We start from the raw sequence: 26,249 nt of genomic DNA on the forward strand, positions 1-26,249 counted from the left end.
TATGTTACAGTTGTTATGTTCACTCTAGCATGTGCTTTCTCTATCCTCGTACCCATACCCTCCAATCGTTGCCCCATGTTCTCTTGCGCCTCTTCGCTCTCTGAGTATCGTCGAAAACCATGACTGGCATTACGCACCTTTCCCACATCCAAAATCGTTTTCTCAGCCTTTATAGTCTTCAAACTCATATTCCTCTGCCCCATCCTTGATGACAAGCCGGTAGGTACTAAACACGATACTCTCATACAACTCCCGTCCTGCGGCTCTTGCCTTCTTATGCCAGGGACCGAGACCGCCTTTGTACGCATCTTCCCTACTATGCCAGAAGCCTGTTCAGATCATCAGTCTCAGCTCATTAGATAGCATCTCACAAGGATGCATGACTGAAAAGAAAGAGAGAAAGCAGACACAACGTACAAGTAGCCAGATTCCTCCTCTCCTCATCCCCCTTCCCAAACCAATACTTCAATAACCCCCCACTCTCACACGCCTCGCGATGACTCTCCTCATCAAGTCGGTACAGCCAGTCTTGATCAATGCCCTCTTTAAGCTGCGAACGGAACACGACGACGTAGAATGACGTTTCTTCCCATTCGTACCTTTCCTGCACAATGAGGGTATGCAGCAGGGCTAGTACGAAAGAGAAATTGAGGGCGAGGGGGTACGGCGCAGTTGCGTAGGTTGAGGTAGCCGGTTTGAGCGCTGTCAGGGCTAGTGCGAGAAGACGGGAGGGTATGGTTAGGTGAGGGGAGGAGAGATCGAGATAGTGGTTGGGGATATTGTATGGGGAGGAAATCAGGAGTGTGGAGATTGTTTCGGGGTCTTGATTTGGGGTCGAACGTTTGGAAGTATCATCTGCAGTTTGGTAGAGCTGTGGGTTGTGGAAGACGAGTTGGTCATGTGCGGCGGCTTCGAAACGCAGTTTGTCGAATTCGGACGTTATGCTTTCCGGATTGAGGAGTTGAACGCTGTGAATGTGTAACGACACGTCCGGTTGTGGTGCTGTAGGTGGTAGTCCATAGTCGTTGGTGGTGGAGGCCTCGGGCGGTGACAGGGGAGTTTTGACGGTGATGCGATGACCATGAGCTTGTATCATCGTGGTTGTGCCTCCGACAGCCATAGCTCGGGTGAGTTTCTCAGAAATGACTGGAAGGGTCTATTTTAATGTAGTTGTTCGGTACCGATTTGTCGCACTGGGCAAGCTTGATAAAGTATTCTTCTCCGCTCTTGGAATGATAGTTTGCCAACACTCAATGCTAACTATCACTTACAATAGGTCTAATTGACGGCAGTGTGTGATTATGAAAAAGCTTTTAGGTATTGAATTCAGGCGTGGTGAGCACGCGATGTCGCAAGCTTGAAGTTGCGGTGACTGATGGGTGACCTTTCGCTACAAGCACGTCGGATCACGCAATCTGACGAATGTCGTGCTAGACCCCTCATAGTCAACACTCGCAAACAGTTGGAGTTCTCCAAAGGAAGTAGCAGTCGAAAGTTCACATGCGGCGTATGACATGGCTGATTGGTCCGAGGCCCGGTTACGTACAATACGATGCATACCCCAGTTCTACCTGCAGTGAGCAATGATCCTCGCAACGAATGAAAAAGATTGAAAACCGCAAATAAGCACGATATGTCTTGAATTCATTCGATCCATTTACCTTGGAGTTTGACGCCAATTTCACGATGCAAGAGATGGTCGAAATGTAATGCCTACCTACTTTCGAGCTTCGTGCAAGATCCTTCGTCTCAACGTAAATCTCAACCTTTCGTATGCCTCAATGTGTTCTCAGAAAAGGCTCCAGAAAGAAGGAAAGAAGAAGGAAAGGGTATCATATGGAAAAGGAATTCGCAGAGCGAACTTGCACACCGACGTGTGCCAAAGAGGAAACTCAGTCCTGAATCTTCGTTTGGGAGAGCTTGAACATGCGTTGATAGCCGTACGGATTCTCGGCTGATATAGGCACCTCAGCGCCATACTCCTCGATGCAAGCATCGAAAGGCTTGTTCGTTAGGCGATTGTCTCCCGGCGGTAGGGGAAGGTCAGTTGCTCGATCTCTCAGCTCTGATTTGAGCTCCATGAGGTTACCCCATAAGATGAAGAGCTTCTCCTCGAGTTGGTTAAGAGCGGCGGGCTTGTTTATGATACTATAAGCGTATTAGCAGATGTTCAAGCCATCATGAAGCGTGTCATCTTACTCTTTAGCACTCATCCCCAAGAGGAACATCGCCGCGTCGTTATTTACGACCACGCGCAACTTCTCGGACACTGTATCGCGGGGTATGCTTGCATCTTCGAGCAAGAGAACAAACCCCCATTCCCAGATTTCTTTCGTTGGACCGTCAGCGGCTCTTTGTTTTTTAGATTGCCCTCTCCACTTTCTATCGCTCTTGGGGTGTGCGAACAGCTTGAGCTCGGGAGGATAAACATCTACTACACGGACGCGAGATCGATGTTTGCAGTTGATGAAAGGGAGCTTATAACTATGGTGCTTCTCTGGGGTCTGAACCTCAAGGTGATGGTTGTGTATGATCTCGGAGATGGTGGAGGGTTTTATGTCAGGATAAGCAGCGATGACTGAAGGAGCTTAGTATATAGGATGACGGACAAGAAGGTTTCTTACCATTGGGATTGACCCCGCCACGAGTCCTCTCCAACTCTTGTTGTTTCTTCACCAGTTCGTCTTGCTCGGCCTGTTTCAGTACTCGTTGCCTTTCTCTTTTCGCCTGTCTCTTTTCTTTCGAAGATTTGCCCAGGGTATTCTTGGGTTCGTTCTGCATAGCCTGGAACGCCGTCTTGTTCCCACGTTTTTGCTCGTACTCTTCTCGGCGTCTGTCAATCTCCTCTATGTCGGTCATGTTCGTCATGTGACGTATGTCGACCTTTGATGGGTTCCGGCGGTCTTCATGTATCGCGCCCTCGAGGAAACCCCTACTGGACGTCTTGACTCGCATATTGCTCATAAAGACATAGCCGCCATTTACAAGATTTTCCGATGCCCAGGTCGCGTTCGCTCCGTAGAGGGTGACATTCAAAGTCAGAAAACCATATGGCCCTTTCCAGTCCCTATCTGATACGAAGTGGCTCTGCTCCTGTTCTGGATCTGCATAGTTGTACATTTGCTCATTCGGAGTGTAGTCGGTTACTTTCAGGTCAACTTGGCCTCCCATCTGATAGTAGTAAATATTGACAACCTGGGCACGGACATCATAGTAATTATTAAATTGTAAGTCCTTGATCAAACTGACTGATCTTCTTGTCCGGGCCTTGGACGTATTAACCGCAGCATGCTGCTGCACTTGTTGCGCTGCGCCAGTGGATGCATTCTTCATATGGATGACAGCCATCTGCTCCGGGATCGTAGGCGGCGAGCCTCCAGTCAAGGCGTGAGGCAGCTTCTGACTGCCGGCCTGGAAAGGGTGGCTCAGGCCTGGGACCGGAATCCTGCTGCTAGGAAAAACGAGCATGTTGGTGTCGTACATGTCCCGACCGACGGCCTCCATACGAAGATTGAATTCCTGAATCTTAAACCCGCGGAGCATGACAACATCGCCGACCCCAGAGATGGGAGGGAATTTGTTCTCAGCGCGTCTGAACAAGCGGCAACGGATGCTTGACTGATCACCAACATCACCGGACGCAAAGTCATCTTGGATGGTGAAGTCGAGGGCCCAGGAAGTGCCTCTTGTTGACTTTGGCGGATCGTAGTTGACGAGAACGCCGATCAGGTTGACACTGTCAGTAGGGTAGGTGGCGTCTTTGATGGCCGTGAAGCCTTTGGGCAGCTCCAGCGGCATCACAGCTGGAGATGGCCGAAAGCGGTTAGCGCAGTCTGCAAGGCCGTCAAAGAAGTGGGAGCAATCGCAGGGGGAGGCAAGTGGCTTGAGCTAGGGCTTTGTCTGTAGCGTTTGGCCTCTGAGACAGGCGGGCAGATGTGACAAACATATGCAGGGCGAGGGGGCACATGTCTGCTCCAGCGCGACGCGTCGTGATGGTGGTTGCTTAGGTAGAGCGCTCGAGCCAAGCTACTAGCGCCGATACCCGCTTCGCCGCTTCCGCTTTCAAAATCACCCCTCTGGTTGGAAAGTTTACTCCCTTTTACAAACAAACACGCCGCACCCAATCTTGCCCGACTCAGCACACTGCAAATCCAGAGAGTCGCAGAAATGGCCGACAAGTACATCCCCGAGCACCGTCGCACGACGTTCAAGGCAAAGAGCGCCTTCAAGCCAGATGAACTCCGCCGCCGCCGTGAAGAGCAACAGGTCGAGATCCGCCGGGCGAAGCGTGAGGAGAACCTCGCAAAGCGCCGTGGTATTGCTGGCCGTGACCAGCCCGGTGCCTCGCTCGGTGCTGCCCCCGACAGCGACGATGAGGGCGGCAACATCGAGAGCCAGGTACGTCTCTACTGTACCCCACTATTTCTGAACGCAGGCGTATAGAGAGCAACAGAGCACACGAGGCTGACACACCCGCACAGCTCAACGAGGAGCTCCCGCAGATGGTAAAGGGCGTCTTTTCAGAACAGATCGATGAGCAGATCCAGGCGACAACCAAGTTCAGGAAGCTGCTCTCCAAGGAGCGCAACCCCCCCATCGAGCGCGTTATCGAGACTGGTGTCGTGAGCCGCTTCGTCGAGTTCCTGCGCTCCCCGCACACGCTGGTGCAGTTCGAGGCCGCCTGGGCCCTCACCAACATCGCGTCGGGTTCGGCGCAACAGACACAGGTCGTCATTGAGGCGGGCGCCGTGCCCATCTTCGTCGAGTTGCTCAGCAGCCACGAGCCAGATGTCCGGGAGCAGGCCGTCTGGGCCCTGGGTAACATCGCCGGTGACAGCCCCGCATGCCGCGACTTTGTGCTGCAGGCCGGTGCTCTCCGCCCCCTGCTTGCGCTCCTGGGCGACAGCCGCAAGCTCAGCATGCTCCGCAACGCTACATGGACCCTGAGCAACTTCTGCCGCGGCAAGACCCCCCAGCCCGACTGGCAGACTGTGAGTTCTCTCTACAGCCCCACTTAAGTCGAAATACTAATTATCCAGCAGATCCAGCCTGCCCTCCCCGTGCTCGCCAAGCTCGTATACTCGCTCGACGACGAAGTCCTCATCGACGCCTGCTGGGCCATCTCCTACCTTTCCGATGGCTCCAACGACAAGATCCAGGCCGTCATTGAGGCTGGCATCCCCCGCCGTCTCGTAGAGCTGCTCATGCACGCGTCCACCTCCGTCCAGACCCCCGCCCTGCGCTCTGTCGGTAACATCGTGACTGGTGACGACGTCCAGACCCAGGTCATCATCAACTGCGGCTCGCTCCCTGCACTGCTGTCGTTGTTGAGCTCCACCAAGGACGGAATCCGCAAGGAGGCGTGCTGGACCATCTCCAACATCACCGCCGGCAACTCCACCCAGATTCAAGCTGTCATCGATGCTAACATCATCCCTCCTCTGATCCACCTCCTCCAGAACGGCGACTTCAAGACACGCAAGGAGGCGTGCTGGGCCATCTCCAACGCCACGAGCGGTGGTCTGCAGAAGCCTGCCCAGATCCGCTACCTCGTCCAGAGCGGCTGCATCAAGCCTCTCTGCGACCTTCTGGCCTGCCCTGACAACAAGATCATCCAGGTTGCCCTTGACGGTCTTGAGAACATCCTCAAGGTCGGCGAGATGGACAAGGAGGCCAGCGAGGGCGGTGCTGGTGGCGAGCCCATCAACCGCTACGCTCTCTTCATCGAGGAGGTCGGCGGCATGGAGAAGATCCACGAGTGCCAGAACAATGCCAACGAGGAGATCTACATGAAGGCCTACAACATCATTGAGAAGTACTTCTCCGACGAGGAGGGTGAGGCCGAGAACATGGGCGAGGCCGGACCCCAGGTCAACCAGGAGGGTCACTTCGGTTTCGGCGCCGCTGGCCAGCAGCAACAACAAAACTTCAACTTTGCCAACGGAGGTGACTCCATGGACATGTAAACGGGTCAAAACTCGTGACGAGTCCAAAGTTGAATGTTGCATTGCTTGCAGTGCAGCCCTTCTACCACGCTAGCCAGCCACGAGAGCCTGACTAGTAGTGTTTGCGGTATCCTGGATGAAGTCGGAGATCATACACGATATGATACATGATCCACGGAAGCGCTATGATTGCGAGGACCTTTGTGTTTCCTTGGCAATACCCCCATCCTTTCCAGCTATCACTTCGCCATGATTTAAATGAAGCCTTAAAGATACACCGTCTTGTACCCCTCCCATGTTCATTAACCGCATCATATCCCCGGCGTTGCGTGTTTGCCTAGCTGTCTGAAGATCGCAATGGTTTGGACTGGGCGGTCTGCTCTGGATGGAGCTCTACACATTGGGTGGAAGAGTGACATGCGCTCGCAGTTCAGCCGCGCCAGACAGATAGCGGAATATAACGCCGAGTAATCGGTCTACAACACAATTTGTCGCGATGATGAAGATTCATGTGATTGAGAATGAGCATCACCACTACCGTGCTTGAATGTAGAACAGTTCTTACTTCAGACACCGCCAGCAAATCAACGTCTTGTCGTAACTAATCAAAGCAAGGTCAAATCCTAGGTGATTGTAATTGGGTCATCACGAGACGAGCGCGAACCCAGGAAATCGTGAACTAAACGGAGCTAGCTGGGAAAGTGAGTGCGTCATCCGCGGAACCCTGAACACCCCCGCCGGCATACCTCCGCGAACCACGCGTGGGGTTAATTGTTTCTGCGCTCGGTTCGCGATAGCATGTCGCGTGCCATTCATAATGGCGTCTTTCTATCTGTCTGCGCGTGTCGACCGTGTTTCTGCACAACTTGCACAACCCAATGATGTCTCAAGCAATGCCCTGGACCGATGGCGCAATCATCGCGAATACACCGCCGCGCCGACCTCGCAGCCAACTCACCAGCATCTTCACAACTCCTGACAGTCATATCACAATCTCTACTTCTGCATGATACCATTGCACTGAACGTCGAATATACAACAACAGCTATCCAGCATGTGTAGATTCATGGTAAGTACGACGTCTTACCCACGCCGCGCTACAGCTAACAACCAAAGGTCTACAAAGGCAAGGATGAGATACTCCTTTCAGAGCTCATTCTAAACCCCTCCCATTCCATTCTCACACAGTCCTTCGACTCGCGCCTCCGCCTAGTACGTCTCTTCCCACGAACCCACATCTCCCTTACTAACGCACTTATCACCAGGACAGGCGCCGCCCGCACAACGGTGACGGCTTTGGCATCGGCTACTACACGTCGCCCTCCCTGGGCCTCACGCCCTGCGTCTTCACCTCCACAATTCCAGCATGGAACTGCATAAACCTCTCGCGCATCGCCTCCAAAACCACATCCTCGCTCATCTTCGCCCACGTGCGCGCCACAACTGAAGGCAACCTCAGCGACAGCAACTGCCATCCGTTCTCCTACAAGTCCCTCATGTTCATGCACAATGGCGGCATCGGCTGCTGGAAACAGATCAAACGCCGGCTTGCTATGAGCCTGGACGAGAAGTGGTTCAATGTTGTGGGTGGTTCAACAGACAGTGAGTGGGCGTTTGCTACATTCTTAGATTGTCTAGATAAAGCGGGGATAAGCCCGGATAAGGAGGTGGAAGCTGGTGTGGGCTTCGGACATACGGTATTGAGGAAAGCGATATTGAAGACGATCGAACGGCTCAACGGGTTCATCAGGGATGTTGTTGGGGAACAAGGGGGTGGAGTTGGGGAGGAAGATAGTAGGAGTCTGCTCAACTTTGCTGTTACGGATGGTGTCAGTGTTGTGTGCTCGCGGTATGTGAGTAGTAAGACGGACGAGGCGGCGAGCTTGTTCTTTAGCAGTGGAACGAGTTGGAGGGAACTCAATGGCCAGTCGGTGGGGTCGGATGCGGGTGCGAGTTCTGTGGATGATGAGGAGAGGGAGAGGGACTATGTTATGGAACGCAGGGATAAGGGAAGTGATATTGTGCTGGTGGCTAGCGAACCGTTGACGTTTGAACGTGGTATGTCACTTTCTGTACCTTTTCCTCTCGACTGAACTAACAATGACAGATAACTGGGTCACGGTTCCAACAAACAGTACGCTCACTATATCCAAGCAAACTGTTATGATTCATCCTATCGTCGATGAGTTCTATAGCCCGAATCCGGCGCATGAGCGCAGTGCGAACTTTGCGCAGGCGAAAGGGCAGACAGTCACAGGGAGTGATAAGAGAGTGCTGGGTGGGGTGGGAGAGGTGGCCTAGGTTGTGGCTATGGTTATGTAATGTTGAATGGCTGTTTGTTTTCGATACTAGGGTTTCATCCGAACATCGGCAGTGACCTAGTTTCGCAACTTTAATGCATAAGATGCCTCTCTCATCGCTTGCACATGTGTATCCCAATCAAAGTAGTAGATCGTAGCTTCGTGATGATTTTCAAGATAGTTTTCCTGCCAGTGTTGATGCTCCTGTTTGGTGTGCCATCCTAGGTTCCCCTTTCGGTATTGGCCTGTAAAGGCCGCATAGCATCCTTGCAGACCGCCAGAGAGGAAATCTGGAACTATGTCTTCGTGCGTAGATGCTACGGTACTGATTGATGGCGAGATTGTGAAATGTGATAACTAATCAAGGAGAAGAGTGGTTGTGGTGTAACACAGCGAGGCGAAAGGTCTTCGTAAGATGCCTAGCTTCACTTCCATACATTAAAGACCATTGTGTGTATTCATGTTATAGCCATGAGATCTACTTGAAGGCCATAATCTAGTCCAGACAGATCATGGTATCATGCATCGCGCTTGAGCTTTGACAGTACACATAGCCAGCTAGCTTGCCAACTACAGAGCGTACTTCAATCCATTTCTCGTTTTGAGCTATGTTTGGTTACTGCCGACGCTATGCACTAGCACGACACTGTCGCTAGGCAAAGATCTTTTCCACGCCTCTGCTTTCTCCCTCTCTACTTTCACTCGTTCCGGTCCACCATCCTTATCACTCTCTGCTTTCAGGATAGCTGGATGTATCCTCTTGCGGGGTCCATATGCTACCTCTGCCCTATAGGGATTTATCTCCCTTGGGTTGTCTTCGCTCATGAGGCCACCGTAATCTTTCACAATCGTTTGACAGAACTCACTCCAACTTTCGTCGAGGAATTGGCGTCCGTCCTTCTGTTGCTTAGTATCAAGACAGCTGTATTCTATACTCCAGCGTGCAAGCTGTTTCCAGCTGTAGAGAGACATGGTAGGCGCGCCCACCATGATCTGATAGAACTCGTGGGACATGGAATTGCTACGTTTTATGTTAGCTATTGACAGGGGGTTTGAAATTGTTCCATACTTAAATAGCGAGGGATTATCTGAGTTGACTGTGCATGGTATACCTGCCGCCAGTAGTTCTGGATATGGGTGTTCCTTCACATTTCTGCAAAGATGTAGCAGTTCATTCGAGATAGGACAAAGCTCGACGCAAATGTTGGATTTCTTGAACTCTTCCACAAGATGCGGATGTTTCAAGAGTGCAAACCCGTGGCCGATGCGCCTTGCTCCCAGAGCCACCGCATCGTAAAGATTGGAATTTTCTGGTTTAGCAGAGCCGCCGGTATCGAGCAAAGTTTCACCTGCATGGAACATGAAGGGAATTTCCACTTTCACCTCCTTACAAGCCTTTTGGAAAGCTTTGAGCTCTTTCTTGTAGAAGCCGATGTGGTTTGGGCGATCTTCAGCACCCACAAGATCAAAGCCTAGATCAAGTCAGATATTGTTCCATGGTCTGATTAGGTACCTTGCTTACCGCATATGAGCTCTGGGAACTTCATCTTGAGCTCGATGCAGTGTTCCATTTCCTTTCTCATAAGTGCCGGAGGTATTGATCGTGGCGTGCAGTACACGATCTTAAGTCCAAACGGAAATTTGTTAATCTCTCCCTTTTTCTCGAGCTGCGCCTTTTTCTCTCGAACGCCATCGATTATGAGTTGCATCTGGGCAAAATTGTCAATTGCACGGCGACCATCGCTGCTAGGTATGGATTTGTCTAGCAGCATCGGGCGAAGCTCGGCATACATGATCTTCTCAACAATCATGCGATCGATAGCTTCGCCTATATATTCCTTGTAGACGCTCTCGTAGTTAAGCAGACCCTTGAAGGCTCTGGTAGCTTGGTTGAAACGGGCCCAAACACTATGATATGATTAGTGCATCCTGCTTTCAAATGGGCAGGGACTTACCCATTGACAGTTTGTTGAGGACCATAAGCTTCATCTTCGCTAAGCACCATCTTTGACCTCAACCAGTTCTCAGCAGGATGTAATTTGATCTGCTTTGGATCCCCACAATTCCGCGTTCGGCGTGGTCGCCCTTCTCTGAAAGTCTCAGGCTCTTGTTGTTGATATAGTCCGGGGAACCTTTTCTCAAACTCCTCTTGGAATTTTGACCAGAGCATCCAGATTCTATCCTTGACATCTGCATCCTTGAATCTTACCGCATCTTCGGCCGCAGGATATGTATCAGAGAAGATGTCAATTTCAGGATCGACGGTCTTCGGATCTAGGATATTGAAGACCACTTCCGTCAACGCCAGATCATTCTTGTCCGCAATTGGACGTATACTGCGAATGTACATGTTCTTCATTCTCCGGGCCTTTACGAGAAGCAACTCGGGGTGTAGTGCGGCATTGAAGTGGAGATGCAAAAGAGCACCTTTGGGAACGATTCTAGCAATCTCGAAAAGCTTGCTCTCGCGGTCTATACGGTCCTTATTAGTGAGATATTGGCCACCCATGTCGCGGTCTTCGGGCTCTGGTAGCGCTTCTGAAGCTACATTGCCGAAAGTAACGTTCCGCTCATACTCCCGAATCCCCCGGATGATATCTGCAGCCAATTTCTCTACCTTATCATCCTCAGAACCGGGTTTGTCTGATCTTGCTGCTTGATCCCAAGCATTGTCTTCTTCTTTTTTCACGAGCTTATTTCTTTCGTCGTCGTATTGCTTGATCGCTTGTTCATCGTCTAAAGCCGCTCTGAACTCGGCCAATGCCTTCTCCGTTTCTTCTTCCATGGTCATGATTTTCTCTGATGTCGCTTCCATAGCTTGCGATTCTCCTGAATGTAGTGGTATCTTCCTCGTAGGTAGCGGGCTGAGGGCCCTTTTTCTCTTCTTCGGCGAGTCAGCTGTAGTCATAACTGGCCTGTTCGGGTCCCCTGGAGATCCGTGCCGGTCACGTACAAAGCTACATCTGACAGTCAACACCAACTCACAAAGCAGACATGAGTGTTCACCCGGAGACTCACAATGTGGGGATGACAATACCACACTTGGCCAATAACCCAGGACGGGTTCTGTGGGGCTCACTCGAAGTTTTGGATTCGGCGTCAGTGGGCATGCCGATGACGATTGTGTGAGAACGTCTATCACCGGCTGCTCATACCACTCGAAATGAGGCTGCAGGTACAGTAATATGATAGATGCACAACTTTTCGGTCACTGTTCTTGATTGACCGGTTTGGGCTGTGTGCGATTCTGGATCTTCAAGATGGTTGCTAGATCCCGCAAAACGAGGTTGCTTCAAGGCACACCTCGTGACCAGGTGGTACTCTAACCAGGCGATGGATATGGTGTACCAAATTCAAGTACTACTGTCCCGCTTGTCGGCCTAATTTGCAAAACCGCCTGTATTAGTTTCATTGCCCATTGATAGTTTCTGATGTAATCTGTTCGCTGCGCCTCATGCCCCGCGGCTAAGGAAATGCGCGAGGCTGGGAAACAACTGATGCCTAGAGACATAGGCACGACGGGGAAGATATGGAGTTGCGGTGAGCTAGCATGAAAGTTTGAAGCAAAGAGAAGGACATAGGTCTCTGCTATAGTGGATAAATGATGGATTTTGCGCTCTTGCTCGTGCTGGGGAAGAAAGGACGATGCCTACAACGATCGCGTGTCTGAGAACGCGCAAGAGAAAGGAAGGAGCAGCCACATACATCAGCGCACGCTTCCTTGCGTATGATTCTTCCTTCTCTTAACAACTCGAGTGCATGCGATACCGCTTTTGATGCCTTTTCAATGCAAACCTCGTCGGTCGGTACAGCTGTCGCTATCGGATCGTGTCACGGGGTTGTCAGCCTGGTGCGTGCGCCTGTTCTGGTGTTGCGAACAGTAGGCGAGTATGGCGATCACAGTTGAGTTCAAGCTCAACACGCAAGCGGGGCGCAGCGATTCAAACTATCGCGACGTCGTTGCGACAAGTGGATCTGTCATTAGAAAGGAGTTGAAAATCAAGCTGGGCGGAACTACCTATTGCTCACACGGGTTGAGGCTATGCTAAAGCCTCATGCATTCTGCCATGCGCCAGACACCCTGGAGCCTAGCCACTGGTCCTGTCAGCCATGTTTGCCCCTCATTTTCCAGCTTGAGGCACCCAATAGCTGCACAAGCCCCAATCCATGGGGGCTGTGGGAGTGCACAAACTCCCGTGTCCTCGATAAAGTGTCTGGGCCTTTGACCGGACTGGTAACAGACGTGCCGCACGCAGATCCGGTGGGCGATGCCAGGCGCTTTTGGCCCCCAACTCGACGCGCGCGACGTTTACTGCTCCACGTTGAGCTTCGTCACCATCATTCATGCCTTCCTCGCCTCAGTTCCGCATCTGTCGTATATACTGAGTACGCTTACGGCACATTCCTACTGCATTGTAGCGCGTCGAGTCGGACCTATGCATCGTTTCCGCAGCGTTCAGCCTTCAATTCGCGTTGAGCTTTGAAGATAATTTAAGCGCTTATCGATATGTATTGGCTTCCATCAGATGAGACCGGGAAGATATCGCTCAATGAATTACAACTCGACATCGTTGGTTTCCTTGCCATCTTGGGTGAGGGTTCAGTGCTCGCCAACGCTCAGGTCTCGACTCTCTCCAAATGGATATTCCTACCACGGTTGATCCCGGCACCTCAAGCGTTGATGAGGCCGACGAGGCCGACACAACTGGAGCCATTCTCGGGATGGGTGACTGGCATCGTCAGCGGCAATCACAGAGACAACATTAATCATATCGGAAATATTGTCTGGTAAGTGAGTTTCTACAAGCATTCTTGCTAGTGGCGAGCTTTTTCGAGAATAACCCGACATGTCTACCAGACTCCGTAAAACACACTAAAAGTCACACGTCCCGTACCACAACTGTAGCAGTACCGCATAATGCTGACAGGGAATCTACTAGTGATGCCAACAATCTCGCTCCTTTCTCGGTCCGCGTTGTAAAGATAGAACGCAAAGACGATCTACAACCACTCAAAGCCAAGACCTTCGGTCCCCTCACCGTCGTTATCCTTATCGGTTTCGCCCTCTCCGCCCTTCTTCTCGCATTATCGATATGGCAAGATGATGGTATGTCCGTTGTAGCCACGGTACTCCTGTCGCTCCTCTCCAGCCTCATCGGTCTTGGCAACAAATGGGTGTTGCAACTTCCTAAACGCAAGCACAAGTCGGGAATAGTTCCTCGTGGCGACGTTGTTATACGGTATCCCAAGGGTAGTTTCCTCATCGTCCGCTGCGAGGAAGACGTTGCCCGTGAACTGTACTTCGCACCAGAGAGCATCGACTACCTCCTTACGCATGGCCCGGCATACCGAATCCTTAGTCTGGTGGGCACGATGATGCTCATGGGCGGGGTCATATGCCTTGCCAACGCTCAAATTCAGGTTCAGATCGCATGGGCAGGTTCCTACATGCTACTGGGGGCCTCATATTGGATAGTCGCTGCCTTGCCTAGCAAAATGCATTGGGATACGTCTTGCTACAGGGTCGTAAACGAATGCCTCTCCGACTCCAACATGGACAAAAAAGGATTTCCTTCCGAGAATGAAACGTTCACACAAGCTCTTTGGAGGGCAGTCTGCGTCACCAAAGAAATTGGGTGGGTGCGAATGAGTGACGCATGCCCAGATACCGAAGCTTGGCAAGACTGGCTGAGGGAGGCAAGAGCATGTAGTGAAGATGTCAGGTTGGTTGAGGACAAGAAACTGTCGAGAGGTAACAGAATGTGGGAGATACCAGATTGGGACGCACAAAAGTCTCTGGGAATGCTCTTGGCCGAGCAGGCGAAAAAAGAGAAAAAACTGATAACAGAGAGGGTAGAATCGGTTTGACGTTTTCATATGACTTCATGGACATTCCTTTGGGGTTTTGCATAGCGACAGGACACGACCTTGCGGATCATCATACGAATTACGAATCACGACTCGAAGCGACACATTCATCACGAATCAATCGCCTCGAGCATATATTGACGAATTGCGCATACCATCTACTTCAACGCGATGTACTGTAAATTTTCAGCATATTTCCTTTACTAAGAAATCATCAATACTTGTTGCATCTTTAGCGCTCTGAGCGTTCTTGTATCTATAGTATCAATCAAAAGAGGCTGAGCATCATGCAGCCTAGGGTGTGTTGGCACCTATGCGGCTGTGCATTACAAACTCCACCTGTCTCTCACCGGTCTCTGTCAGCCTTCGAGTGCGTATATTCACCTTTGGAACTTTCCAGATTATAACTCAATCCAGGGAGGAATTGATGCCTCCGTATGCTGAAGTTTCCTAAGTCATGCAACCCGCGCCATCGAATTCCTCGCAGCCAGCCTCGCCAGCTTCAGCTCCAGACTCCGCTTCAGCCTCGTCAACTTTACGCAACAGCCCCAGTAACTCAATCAAACGCAACGAGCACCACGGTCACACCAAGTCAGATTTGTTACATAGTATTTATAAGACAGGTCTCATTCGTACACGACCAGGGCTCGACCCATGTATTAGTCACTACATTTCACCAATGCACTTCACCAAACCAAGATTATACCCTCTAGTCAGACGCATGAACAGAAAGTGATGCACACTCACCAAGGTAGTGCATCTTAACCTTTGATTGGTCTTGGCTATTGAGCCGTCATCTATCGTCGAGTCATCTCCGGGTCAAAATGCTGAACATTCATGGGTTTACAAGTCTGAGCCACCCTTTCTCGAGGCAACTCGACAGTTTTGTTCAGCACCAATGGAAGCCCTGACTGATCGATACCTAACGGCATGCTAAGGATATAACTTTGGAGTGTCCAGGATATGCCGTAGCTAGCATCTTGCACTCTACGATGCGTCAACTGACGTAAGAGCCATCGGCTCGGTATCTTGCATGCTTTTTGTCTCTGCATCTCTCGCGTTATGTTCAGGTAGCACTCTTCCACCGCTGTTCGTAATCAACTTTCCTCCTTACAACGCTCCTCAACCACTTCTCCAGATTTTCTCCTTCAACCTGCCCATCGACATCCATGGCCTCGCCTTCGGCCTCTAGCCTTACGCCACCCTCCTCTTCATCGTCCTCTTCTCCGCAGCACGCATCCTCGGCCATTTGACATGCTTCGTTCCACTCTTCGAAACTAAACTTCCCTTCGCTTTCTCCCAACAACATCTTTCTGTCGCCCGAGAATGCGAAGACGTGGACTGATCGTATGGGCCTTGCGCGTAAGAGTTCGTTGGCGGTCGGCGACAGGAGAAGTGGGAAGGAGTTTGTAGATGGTGAGGCGGGTTGAGCAATCATGACAGAAGTGAGGACTGTGCGGAGGGGTATCGACGCGGAGAGGAGGGCGAGAAGCGCGGTATGTAGAAGATGTGGGAGGAGAGTTAGCGACTGTGTGGATGTTAGCGATTAGTGGTACAGCAAGACGATTGAACTGTTGGACGTACAGTGTTGACACCTGCTGTGCTATCCTCTTCCGGTAAACTTCTAACTTGCAGTGTGACCTGTACAAGCGTCCGTGGTATCGACCTTGTCAAGATGATGCTGCGCAGTGTGTTGTGAACAAGGGTTTCAAGATGCCTTTCTCTTGGGCCTTGGTCTATGTTAGTAGCCGATTCGCGATCTCTTCTCTAACGATTGTACATACTTCCAACACCCATAGCTGGTCTGACATTGACCTCGATCGCAGCTTCCTCGGGCAGTTCGTCGCGTCGTTGTACTTCGATCGGGCCATTGACGGCGCCAATGATGGAGTAGCCATTGTGGGTGTAAGTCGCAGAGCCATCAGCACGGTTTAGATGCGTGAGAGTAACTGTAGGCGCGACCATGATTGGGTGTGTCGTTTCGTATGCGCGTGTGGTGCAGAGTCCGATTGCTGTATGTCTGTTGGCGTAGTGCGGTAGGAAATGTACGCAGCAGGCAGAGTAATGACTAAGCGGAGCGTCGAGAGAAAGTCAGCAACACCTATGCGCAAGGATTTGGAGAAGACTGGTTGTAGTATGCGCTTCTACACATCAGTGACGACCATGTCCAAAAGTTTTGGTGGGGATGCAGCTCAGTCCACAAGGCGGCTCAAGCTTCAGACCTCGGTGCATCACCGCGGCCAGCTCAGCCATGCTTGCCGATGCGACAACAGAGCTCCACGCGTGCTTTCACCGCCAGAGACACACAGCGCATCGTCTCCACCCATTATAACCTCGACTTCAATATCAAACATCGAAGCAGATATAGATAGAACATCATGGCAGGCTCATCGCGCAACGCATCGCCCATCAAGCGCCTCATGACTGAACTCCAAACACTACAACACGACCCCAACGATGCGCTTCTCGAACTCGGACCTACGGATGATGATGTGATGCAATGGAGAGCCGTCATGAAGGGTGTAGAAGGGACGGCATACGAAGGTACACTCAAACCCGGAGTCCACCCCACCCATACCGCTTCACTTCTATACACGACCACATACAAACCTCATTCACTCACTAACGTCTCACAGACGGCTGCTGGCTCCTTTCCATCTCGATCCCCTCGCAGTACCCCCTCTCCCCACCCACCATCCGCTTCGTAACACCCATCTGCCACCCCAATGTCGATTTCAAAACCGGCGAGATCTGCCTCGACTTGCTCAAGACGGCTTGGACGCCCGCATATACCATCTCTAGCACCATGACGAGTATACACCAACTGCTCACTAGTGCTGAGCCGGATAGCCCGCTAAATGTGGATGTTGCGCAACTGTTTAGGACAGGTGATGAGGTTGGGGCGCGGAGCTTGATTAGGTGGTATACTATTAGCGAGCGATTTGACTGGAAGAACAAGAGATCTGCGTAATGATCTGGTTGAAGCAAGAGATGGTTTGACGCAGTCGGGCGTGGGTGACGCATACAGTGAATTTGTTTTGGCGTTTGGTTTTGATTGAGATACCTATTACGGAGCGTACGCGAACGCTTCATGTATTCGCAATGGATTATACTACCAACACATCAAATCTGGATCGCGTAGGCCTGCTCCATCCATCGTATGCGCTTTGAGCCGTGGAGCCTTCTGTTGGTGGGAATATTATGCTGACCACTTCTCACAGCCGTGCCCATCATGATACCCTTTTCAACGCAGTCTGGCATATGCACCCCACGGCTCCGCTCCACCTTCAGCTCTCCACCAAACTCCGCGATTGCGCATCTCATTGATCGACAACGCGATATCTAGCGAGAGGCAATCATAGACGAGGAAGATCGACCGTATGCCTTCCTATCTGAGCGCGGTTTCTACAAGCGACGTAGATCGGCCGCTAACTTGACGTCTACATTCAATGTGTTGCTGACTGCGTTGGATGTAGTACGTACTCTTCATGCACTTTACACATACACGAGCAAGTCGGTTACAGTCGAAGGAAGGTGTCTCCGAATTGCTTTTGGCGCTTATGCCGCGCATGAGCGGGTGGCTTTGATGATGCCATTCGCAATGAGGCTTGAACGAAAATCGGTGTCTTGTACTCAGAATAGAAACTCCCTGGGCATCGTGTGGAGATGGAGAAGGCTGTAAAAAAAGCAAGGCCATAGTCGCACGGGCGACATAGGCACACGACACGCACTGTAAGCAGCGGGAGCTAATCACCGTAATGGCCATGCCGTACCGCGCGCTTGAGGTGTCAAGTGGAACCAGTATTGATCCATGCTTGAGAAGAGGTACACATCTAGATCCATGCATGGAGTCGCCAAAAACACTCAAAGATCATTCGTGGCGGGTAATTGCAACACATATGCACGAATACACCTAGATACAGTAGAACACATTGTCCGCTCCTTGGACCCCTTGTATCACTCGCAGCATGACAAATACCCCAACTGAAAAAATCAAGCAACGGAAAACTTTCGGATCTACACACTCCGGCTATGGCGCAAGCTTCCATAGCTCAATAATTCATAAGAGGCGTCCTCGTAGTCCCTTCACTCGCCTACGGGGCCCCACATTTCACTCCACTATCCTCAGCTAGTAAGCGCGGAACTATACTACGCAAGCCACAACTCCCAGGACTCGAATTATCCGCTTCAGTTACTACACACGGAGCCTCAGTCTCCACATCTTCTGAGGTCATGCGAGCACGATCGAGCGATGGTGGCTTGTATCAGCAGCGTCACTGCTATCGGTATGGGAACAAGGTGTGTTTGCGCGAGAGTCCTTCCGTACTGCCCTTCCGATATATCCCTAGCTTCTTTGATCATGCGGTGAAGACGTGGCATCAGTGGTCTCAACCTGCAGTCACGGTCCATTGAGTGCGGCGCCAGCCTTTGCTTGAAACGGTGACTGCGCCTTCAAGGAGAGATTCGTGGTCTGGTATGCTGGGTGTTGAGACACGACGGGTGTACGATACGGTTTCTAGCTCTTCTGGTACATCATCTGGGACTGGTTCCGTCTTGATAATCGGCGACTGTTCTTTAATCCCAGACAATTCTTCACTTCTGACTGTCGGTAGTGGAACCGGGAAGTAGGGAGCATCATACGGTCCTGGTAGTCTCTGTGGTGGCGACGTCCATGGGTAGATTGGCGAGAGTGTCGGTCGAAGTGTCTCTTGTTGAAGCGATTGGAGATACTGATTTGGTTCCTGATCCAGCGCCGGTAGACGAATATAGTTATCATTCCGTCCCACCGATATAGACTTCTCTTCCACTTTATCGTCGAAGCTCTCCATCTTCTTACTTGGAGTATTTAACTCCTCTTGATATGAGTCTTTTCTTTGGTGGATAGGCAACTTCTTCTCTTGCGGTATGGCCAAGTCGTTTTGACCCACACCGGAACTGGTCATCCTTCCTTCTCTTCGCGCGACAAGAAACGATCGCAAGACTGTTGCAAAAAGTGCGAACAACAAGATAGCTTCAGAAAGATGCTGCAGATAAACAGGCGGATGCCAGCTTTCTGTACTGGCAAGACTTGAAGGTTTGAAAAGTGGAGGCATGAGTTCAGGAATGACGCCGATGGTGGCAGGTATGGCTTGCTGGGTCCACTCTGACTGTCAATCGCGTGGGATGATGCAGGTCCTAGATGAACTAGCTACTCGGTCAGTTGAGAAGACGGGAATACAACCGCTTTCATACAACTTACTTGAAGTAAAAGCGGAAGGACTGTTAGCATAAGCACTAGAGTCCGGATCCTCCGTTCGATAGTATCCAGCTAATAATACTCGGGTACGGTTATTGTCTCGTTCTTGTAGGATTAGCACCGGGGTTGACGTATAAATAAGGATATCCGCATGTGAGAGTCAGGTTCGGTTCCTGCGTCCGATCTCTACGGAACTGCGCCATCCTGGTTTGCGTATATGCTTCGACGGCGACATCAGCAAGCCCAGATACCGTTGAAACATTGAGGCAATCGGCGAGCTAGCTCGGCGTAGACCTGGTGACGAAGGCTGGTGGACAAAGTGAAGCGTAAGCCCACGATGCGCAAATCAAGCAAAAGGCAACAAACTGGTCATGTTCAGCTGCGACGAATCGCGCCTGTGCAAGGCATACAGTACGAGTCTTGCTGGGGCACGCATGGTTTGGTGCCCGGCTTCAGCACGACAGCCAGTGTCCTTGATGCTTGGCGGGAGCATGTTCAGCTGAGTCCGTAATGGTGGCGTTGTTTCGTGGCGTTAGCCACTGGTTCATTGAGCTAATCGGCAGGGATGACCCGAGATCTGATCCTGCGCGAAGGGACAACGGCGAGCTGGCTGAGCTCCTTTGGCTAGGCTTTCGCGCGGTAGTAGGGTCCACCACTTGGGTGCATGCAGTTGCGCCATTACGGGCGTTGGACTGAGGTGTGGTGGGTGAGTAAGGCGCCCCGTGATGGATCCGTTTCAGCTTCTGCAGGAACGCCAACCGAAAGGCAAGCACTCATGATACGTCCGGAAGCAACTTAAGCACATGTAAGAGGGGAAGCTAAACAAAGAACCACGTTTGCAGCGAAATAGAAACCTAGACTATTATCATCATAATCAAGGAAACGCTCGCCGGATATCTGCTTTTTGCGGGGCAGTTACCATTCTCACGATCCTCGGCGGCAGCGGAAGTCACACCACGTAGGAGGCGGCTGCTACGCGAAGCTGATAAGTCGCTATCAATATGTCCAGGTCTTCGCCAAAAGAGATTTCGGAAGTCGTACAGGACATGTGGCTGTCGAAACTTACGGGTATTCCTCACGCCACAAGCCGCCATTCGTGGAAAACTCGCGATCTCGAGTAAGTCGCGCGATCCCCACAACAACACTTGTATCCTCAAAAGCTGGGCAAACCTCAAAAACAGGTTCCCGGTAGCGAGCGTGCGTCGAGTAACGGCGAGGTTAGTTGCTGGTCAGCTGGATGTTTCGGACAGGACCTGGAAGGTGCCGGTTGTTTGGAGTACCGCTCTTGAAGCTACTGAGATGCAATTACATGTAGTTGCGGCGTCAGAAGTTGATACAAGATAATCGCTTTCTAAACACCGATTTCATATTCTATTGGCTGCGGTCGATATTACTTCCACCAGGCGTCCGATATTCTAGTGACATCAGGCTTCCAGCAGCTACACCACATATGCTGAAACCGACAAGCTAGTATTCTTTGATCCTTGCGTAGATCGAGTACGCCTCCGCGAACACCTTCCTCATCTTCGGAGACGCCGTTGTTGCGAAGAGATCTGCATTTAGCGAATCTGAGATTGACACCCGCAGCTTCCAAGCAGGAACAGCGGCTCATGGTCAAACACGCGGCAGCGTAGACAGACCCCTGAATGCAACGTTATCGAACCCTCGATGGGGATGGACGTGTCGATCTTACGCAATGTCAAGTTAGCCTAGTCTGCTCATCACGGCGATGCCGTCGCCACGTTGCCACGTGACCTGCCCCTACACTAATGCTTCTTCATTAGGTAGGTGGTAAAATCTGGAGTGACAACAATCGGTGCTAGTCACGACTTATTGCATGCTATAGACGAAATCGAAACAATTCAACAAGCTGTGTATGACAAAACACAAATGATTTGAGACCATGATATGGACTGGTTTCATATTATAGTAATTGACCGCCGTGGCATGTTCATGAGAATGTTCCTTTTCTGATTATGCAAAACCTGAAAGAAGCCTATACGGATATACTTATCAGCTTCGGTCGACCGCTGCAGTACCAGTCCCTCGGTGATAAGAAGACCCTGTCTTTGACGCCCAATGATACACAAGAGCGTTAGTTCTTCGGGTATGTCTTCCATGAACGAATCAAGAAAGATCTCTTCGTAAGGTGGTCTGTCTATATCTACCTTGACAGACGCACGGCGAGTGAGATGAGGTGGGAACATTTGCGATATTACCATCAGCTTGGACTCATTGCGTGGAGGTAAAGGTGGAGGGTATTCATCCTTGATTTCCCACAGAGCTGTCGCCACGGGTGCGGAAACTTTTACGAATCCTGATGTTACCTGGCCGAAACGATAGCGGTCGTGATAAGATACACTTGCGTCTTCCATCCGAGCTAGGTAGTCTTCGGATGTCCAGTTCATCTGGCATGACTCGAAGGAGATCTGACCATCTACCGAGGCCCAGGACCATGTCGGTGCAACGTAATAGTCGTAATTCCGGTCCACATATCTGTAAGAGACACCTGAGTGTCCGTGGTGATTGTGTCTCTGTGCAGCTTTGGTGTTAATCGGCCGCCAGAGGAGAGAGGCTGGCAATGATGACTGCCATATGCCTGCAAGATAGCCATCGCCGTGGTCATTAGAATCAACAGTGATGATAGCCTGTGCAATTCCAGATAAAGCTACAAGCTTGTCTCCCGCAAACGTCAGTTTGCCCATGGAGTATAGCTCGGCAATCGCGTACCAATTCTTATAAATAGATGTATTGTTCATAGCGGTATACAGCGTTGTTTCGTGAATGACGATTGGTCGAAATATTGCTGTGAAGTTGGACCAGAGTCTCTGTGCATATGAAGTCTCCTTCGGAATCCCTGCTATGTAGTTTGTGGGCCATCGGTGGTATTTGGGTTCGTTTTTAAGTTGTGTACGTTTGATGTTGATGAGAGGATGGTTCTGAAGGGCAGCAGGTAGACCGCAGTGGTAGGTCTCGCATGCAAAAAACTCCTGGCACTCCCAGAAGAGCTGCTCACTTCCGAAATGAAGGACACGAGGAGGGAGAATCCTCTCTTGTAAAATCCAGCAGCGTTGATTCAGCGGCTCGTCTGTAAGTTTTCTGGTCCACTGTTCCGCTTCCAGCACTACACGATATTTGATCTTTTGAGCTTCTCCATCGCGACCAACCCGACTGCTATGCCATTGGATGTACACTTCTGTAGGTAGTATATTCCGCTCGACTCTTTCCCGGAAGCAGCCGCCAGTACTATCGCTAGATCCAGTGGCGGCTATATTGACGAACGAATACCTATACACTTTACTCATCAAGTCAGCCTCATGCTGCCAATCCTCCGCCGAATCTTGGATTATGCAAAGCGAGTCTATCCATAAGTAGCGTAGACAGAGGTTTTTTGCAATCTTGATGGCATGCTTGAAAGTCAGTGGGAGCTCTCCATGGGGGATCTCCTGTTGGTGGCTTCGTAGATTGCTATTAATCGTCTTGATGAGATTCATCATACCCCAGCAATGAGACAGCGTGGCGTAAGACTGTTTGGATAGAAGACGCGTCTCATCGCGATCTAGCAGGCGTACCGGACTGTCCTCAGAGGTACCAATGTCGAGAAGACGTGTTGGAACCCAGGGTTCTTCAGCAGCTATGTTACATCGCTCGTGCTCGTGGATGCATTGGTTGAGCCAACGACCGATCAACTCCCAGCTTTGAGGAGAGTCTGTAGACGATGAGGGTGCATATCCGATTGCCTCGTCTTCACAAGAAGGTCAGTGATTTCAAATAACGTTGCTTTATGGTTTAACTCACTCTCGGTATTCTCTACAATCTCGAAGATAAAGCGTAGACTGAAGTCAATGGACTTGGATAGTTTGAACACCACATCAAATGAGCTTTGCCAACTCGCTGAAGATGTATCATATTCGCAGATGACCGGGAAAAGGGACGCTAGTGGATTGACTGCGTCGCCAACAACGCCATCTCCTAAAGAACGTAGAAGTTCTACACATATCCCACAAGCACTCTTCGAGCGTTCTTCGAGCAGTTCAAATGTTGAGTGAAGTTGGAGCGATCCACGGCCAGGTCTGGAACTAATATGCAAGACGAGTAGCTGGCATACTTTACACAACTGATTGTTAGTGACTGAAGCCATACCCACGGGCATTCGCTTCCAAACTTTCGAAGAGTTCGACTGGAAGTATAATAAGTTAAGACTGCACAAGTTGCAGCTGTTGTGGAGGCCAGGCACCACATGGCAGAAGGTGGGCTGAGCATGAGTGCCCCACCTTGCACACGACTATCCGCAGCGTCTTCCTGCATTCGTCAAATTGCTGCGCCCTGCATTACCGCCACTTATCAAATGCACGCAAGTTTCTGGGGGACGCGTGCCAGCCTGAGAGTTGAATCCTAGATCTCTGCAAAGCAAACGCAGCGCAAAGCTGCGCTTTGTTCTGATCAACGTTTAAGGATAACGCGAGACCGATATGCAGTATGCGTCTATACGTAACTTTCTTCCTTCGGATCATAGCTGGCAATACAACTGCATTCTCAAAGGATAAGCTTCCAAGATTCCAGATTAAGCGTTTAGTTGAAATTCCGGTCGGCCCTCTCTCCACTCATCAAAGTCCTTCTCACCGGGCATCTCGCTGCCGTCAGAGAGCTTGAGCCTGGGAAATGACCTGTCCTCGCGATTGTTTGTCGAATCCTTTTTAGCCAATTCCTCATTGACCAAGACCAAAGCACCAGATTGCCATCCTGCAGCGCTCACCTGGAGAGCGAAATATGCGCCAAGACCGTCCTCGCCACCGTCTTGATCCCAGGCTCTGCCCTCTTGCTCAAACCACTCACTGACTTCACCCTGAACGTTATGGTCGCTCAAAAAGAGTTCCCTACGCGAAGCGCTTTCTTCAGCGTGCGCTTGGTCGTGCATAACCTCCCTGAGCCACTCGTTCTTCCTTGCGTCGAACCAAATCTGACGACCGGTCGTATATGCGTGAGGGAGCAACTGGCCGTTGTTGTTGAATTGATCATACACAATACCGCGCGCATTTCCGACTAGGTTGTCATCGTTCATGCCCAGACCGAGAGAGCCACAGCCACCATTCTCGGTGCCGTACGATGTAATTTTACCATTCGAATGGAGTGCCAGGTAGTGGTAGTCACCGAAAGCGATCGAGATGACATTAGTGCCCTGCAGAGCGGGAATCTTCTTGAGGCCTTGCATGCCTCCAGAGCTATTGTGACGATGGCTCCAGCATGATTCAAGGTAGTTTTGATCGCCAGTGATCACTTCGTTGTCCTTGAAGATGGCAAAATTGCGGAACGAGCCTTGAACGTCAAGAGGAGCTCCTTTCTCATGACGCACCATCTGAAGCTCAATAACATCCTCGACTTGGTTCTTGGCTCCAAATTTACCACAGAAGACCTTGCCAAGGTCGGTGGTGAATAAGACAAAATGCTCAAGCAGAACATAGTTCAGTACCGCCCCAACCTCTCGACCTAGAGCCCTCTGCTCATCGGACTCGCGAGTTCCTTTGACATGTTGATAGCCGGTTTGGGGGACCTCGGCGTGTTCCAAGACAAGCATAGTATCTGTGCCGTCCTCACCATGATCCCGTTCGACTGGATCCCATACGACAATGCCGATGCCATGTACATAGGCCGAGCTGCGGCTCCAACCTGCTACGACTTGTTTTATTTGCCCAAAGTTGGACGTTGTTCGCGTTGTGTCGTTCAGGGAGATGTCGTTCAATTGTAGGGTTGCGAATTTGACCTGGAGCGCAGGTTTCTTGACGTCGTACCATGACCACATCCGACCGCTGTCAGAGAGTCCGAGTATGTGTGCACGACCGGAGGAGAACTGGCGAATGGCGACGGTTGGCTCTTCGTATTGGGCATCGGTAGCGGTAGGAGGATATCCTTCAGGGAAGTGGAGCGGCTGTAGAGGCCCATTGGCGAGGAGTATCCGTTGGCCATCTAGCACACCGGCAGTATGTAGAGTGCCTTTAGAGGTAAGCAGGGTCGTGGACCAGCCACCACACTGCATATCAGCGATGACGCCCAAGTCTCTTGTCTTGTCCATCTCTGTCGGAAAGGCTTGGTGTGCCGCGTACATGCGCCTGCCTGGCCGCATCATGCCAGCTCTCATCCGAGGCCCACGACGGCCATGTGTATGGTCTTCCGGGTCAAGGGCGTGCCCTAGGCGGTTGTGCGAGTTATGACCCCATGTGTAGACGCGGCTCTGGGTAAGCATGCGACGATACATCTTCTGCCAGCGGTCGCCGTCATGTTGTACGACTGGCTGGTTCGGGACGCGGAATGTTGTTCTGGCGAGGTAACTCCAGTACGCGGGATCTAGTTGAATCGACGGTTGTTGGAAGGCTTTGCACGTGCTGCAGAGGGCGAGGAAGCTCTTGGCGTCCAAGTAGGGAAATACGAGTACGAGGATGTCAAGGGGGAGGTCGGTGATGGAGCTGATCTTATCGGCCATGTTGGTATTGGGAGGCCCCTAAGCTTCTTGTTCGGCGTCGATATCGTAGTAGCGAGGCTTGTAGGGCGACGTTGATTTTAAGGGTAGAGGGGTTGGAGCCTGCTCCAAACGGCGCTGATGACGAGTACGTGGTAAACAAGATGTTTGTAGAACGCGAGCGTGGAGGGTACACGCCCAATGACGCAAGGAGCGCGGGGATTAATGCGGGACATTTCCGTTTTCGCGCTAACCCGAAGCAGCGACCAAACTTCTGACTCAATTCACGAGTCTCTATCAATTTTCCGCCTGCCCAGCAACACGTTTCGATCCACGCGTTGCACTGCTCCACCTAACTATTTCGGTCCACTGATATCGGACGACTTCAAAAATACTCGATTGGGGACCATATTCGCGTCACGACACTTGATATTGCCCCACCACGT

The 26,249-nt window shown here is 51.1% G+C and overlaps 11 protein-coding genes across 11 annotated transcripts; 4 read left to right on the forward strand and 7 right to left on the reverse strand.

Moving 5' to 3' along the window:
* Positions 1-162: 162 nt before the first annotated feature.
* On the reverse strand, positions 163-3,798 carry GT037_004053 (telomere-binding alpha subunit central domain-containing protein; the record flags this gene model as incomplete). The annotated part of the gene is made up of 5 exons (XM_038929100.1): positions 163-329; positions 418-1,156; positions 1,968-2,148; positions 2,200-2,578; positions 2,625-3,798. The coding sequence occupies 5 exons, from the start codon at positions 3,796-3,798 to the stop codon at positions 163-165; spliced, it is 2,640 nt and encodes an 879-aa protein (XP_038788807.1).
* A 369-nt stretch (positions 3,799-4,167) lies between these two features.
* On the forward strand, positions 4,168-5,966 carry GT037_004054 (arm repeat-containing protein; the record flags this gene model as incomplete). Its single annotated transcript, XM_038929101.1, has 3 exons — positions 4,168-4,398; positions 4,482-4,991; positions 5,043-5,966. 3 exons carry the CDS (start codon positions 4,168-4,170, stop codon positions 5,964-5,966), a joined length of 1,665 nt encoding a protein of 554 aa, XP_038788808.1.
* Positions 5,967-6,590: 624 nt separating this feature from the next.
* Positions 6,591-6,761, reverse strand: GT037_004055 (uncharacterized protein; the record flags this gene model as incomplete). The annotated part of the gene is made up of 1 exon (XM_038929102.1): positions 6,591-6,761. The coding sequence occupies one exon, from the start codon at positions 6,759-6,761 to the stop codon at positions 6,591-6,593; it is 171 nt and encodes a 56-aa protein (XP_038788809.1).
* Positions 6,762-6,999: 238 nt separating this feature from the next.
* GT037_004056 (n-terminal nucleophile aminohydrolase) lies at positions 7,000-8,246 on the forward strand (the record flags this gene model as incomplete). The annotated part of the gene is made up of 4 exons (XM_038929103.1): positions 7,000-7,014; positions 7,062-7,157; positions 7,211-8,003; positions 8,053-8,246. The coding sequence occupies 4 exons, from the start codon at positions 7,000-7,002 to the stop codon at positions 8,244-8,246; spliced, it is 1,098 nt and encodes a 365-aa protein (XP_038788810.1).
* A 605-nt stretch (positions 8,247-8,851) lies between these two features.
* GT037_004057 (metallo-dependent hydrolase) lies at positions 8,852-11,153 on the reverse strand (the record flags this gene model as incomplete). The annotated part of the gene is made up of 4 exons (XM_038929104.1): positions 8,852-9,266; positions 9,315-9,717; positions 9,768-10,153; positions 10,201-11,153. The coding sequence occupies 4 exons, from the start codon at positions 11,151-11,153 to the stop codon at positions 8,852-8,854; spliced, it is 2,157 nt and encodes a 718-aa protein (XP_038788811.1).
* A 1,599-nt stretch (positions 11,154-12,752) lies between these two features.
* GT037_004058 (uncharacterized protein) lies at positions 12,753-14,113 on the forward strand (the record flags this gene model as incomplete). The annotated part of the gene is made up of 2 exons (XM_038929105.1): positions 12,753-13,033; positions 13,186-14,113. The coding sequence occupies 2 exons, from the start codon at positions 12,753-12,755 to the stop codon at positions 14,111-14,113; spliced, it is 1,209 nt and encodes a 402-aa protein (XP_038788812.1).
* A 1,066-nt stretch (positions 14,114-15,179) lies between these two features.
* GT037_004059 (uncharacterized protein) lies at positions 15,180-16,078 on the reverse strand (the record flags this gene model as incomplete). The annotated part of the gene is made up of 3 exons (XM_038929106.1): positions 15,180-15,641; positions 15,698-15,843; positions 15,898-16,078. 3 exons carry the CDS (start codon positions 16,076-16,078, stop codon positions 15,180-15,182), a joined length of 789 nt encoding a protein of 262 aa, XP_038788813.1.
* A 413-nt stretch (positions 16,079-16,491) lies between these two features.
* GT037_004060 (uncharacterized protein) lies at positions 16,492-17,084 on the forward strand (the record flags this gene model as incomplete). Its single annotated transcript, XM_038929107.1, has 2 exons — positions 16,492-16,657; positions 16,750-17,084. 2 exons carry the CDS (start codon positions 16,492-16,494, stop codon positions 17,082-17,084), a joined length of 501 nt encoding a protein of 166 aa, XP_038788814.1.
* Positions 17,085-18,501: 1,417 nt separating this feature from the next.
* Positions 18,502-19,056, reverse strand: GT037_004061 (uncharacterized protein; the record flags this gene model as incomplete). The annotated part of the gene is made up of 1 exon (XM_038929108.1): positions 18,502-19,056. The coding sequence occupies one exon, from the start codon at positions 19,054-19,056 to the stop codon at positions 18,502-18,504; it is 555 nt and encodes a 184-aa protein (XP_038788815.1).
* Positions 19,057-21,268: 2,212 nt separating this feature from the next.
* GT037_004062 (uncharacterized protein) lies at positions 21,269-23,502 on the reverse strand (the record flags this gene model as incomplete). Its single annotated transcript, XM_038929109.1, has 2 exons — positions 21,269-23,094; positions 23,148-23,502. 2 exons carry the CDS (start codon positions 23,500-23,502, stop codon positions 21,269-21,271), a joined length of 2,181 nt encoding a protein of 726 aa, XP_038788816.1.
* A 411-nt stretch (positions 23,503-23,913) lies between these two features.
* Positions 23,914-25,827, reverse strand: GT037_004063 (uncharacterized protein; the record flags this gene model as incomplete). Its single annotated transcript, XM_038929110.1, has 1 exon — positions 23,914-25,827. One exon carries the CDS (start codon positions 25,825-25,827, stop codon positions 23,914-23,916), a length of 1,914 nt encoding a protein of 637 aa, XP_038788817.1.
* Between the last annotated feature and the right edge of the window lie 422 nt (positions 25,828-26,249).

Source organism: Alternaria burnsii (genome assembly GCF_013036055.1).
Source record: "Alternaria burnsii strain CBS107.38 chromosome Unknown 730, whole genome shotgun sequence".
Classification (NCBI taxonomy): domain Eukaryota; kingdom Fungi; phylum Ascomycota; class Dothideomycetes; order Pleosporales; family Pleosporaceae; genus Alternaria; species Alternaria burnsii.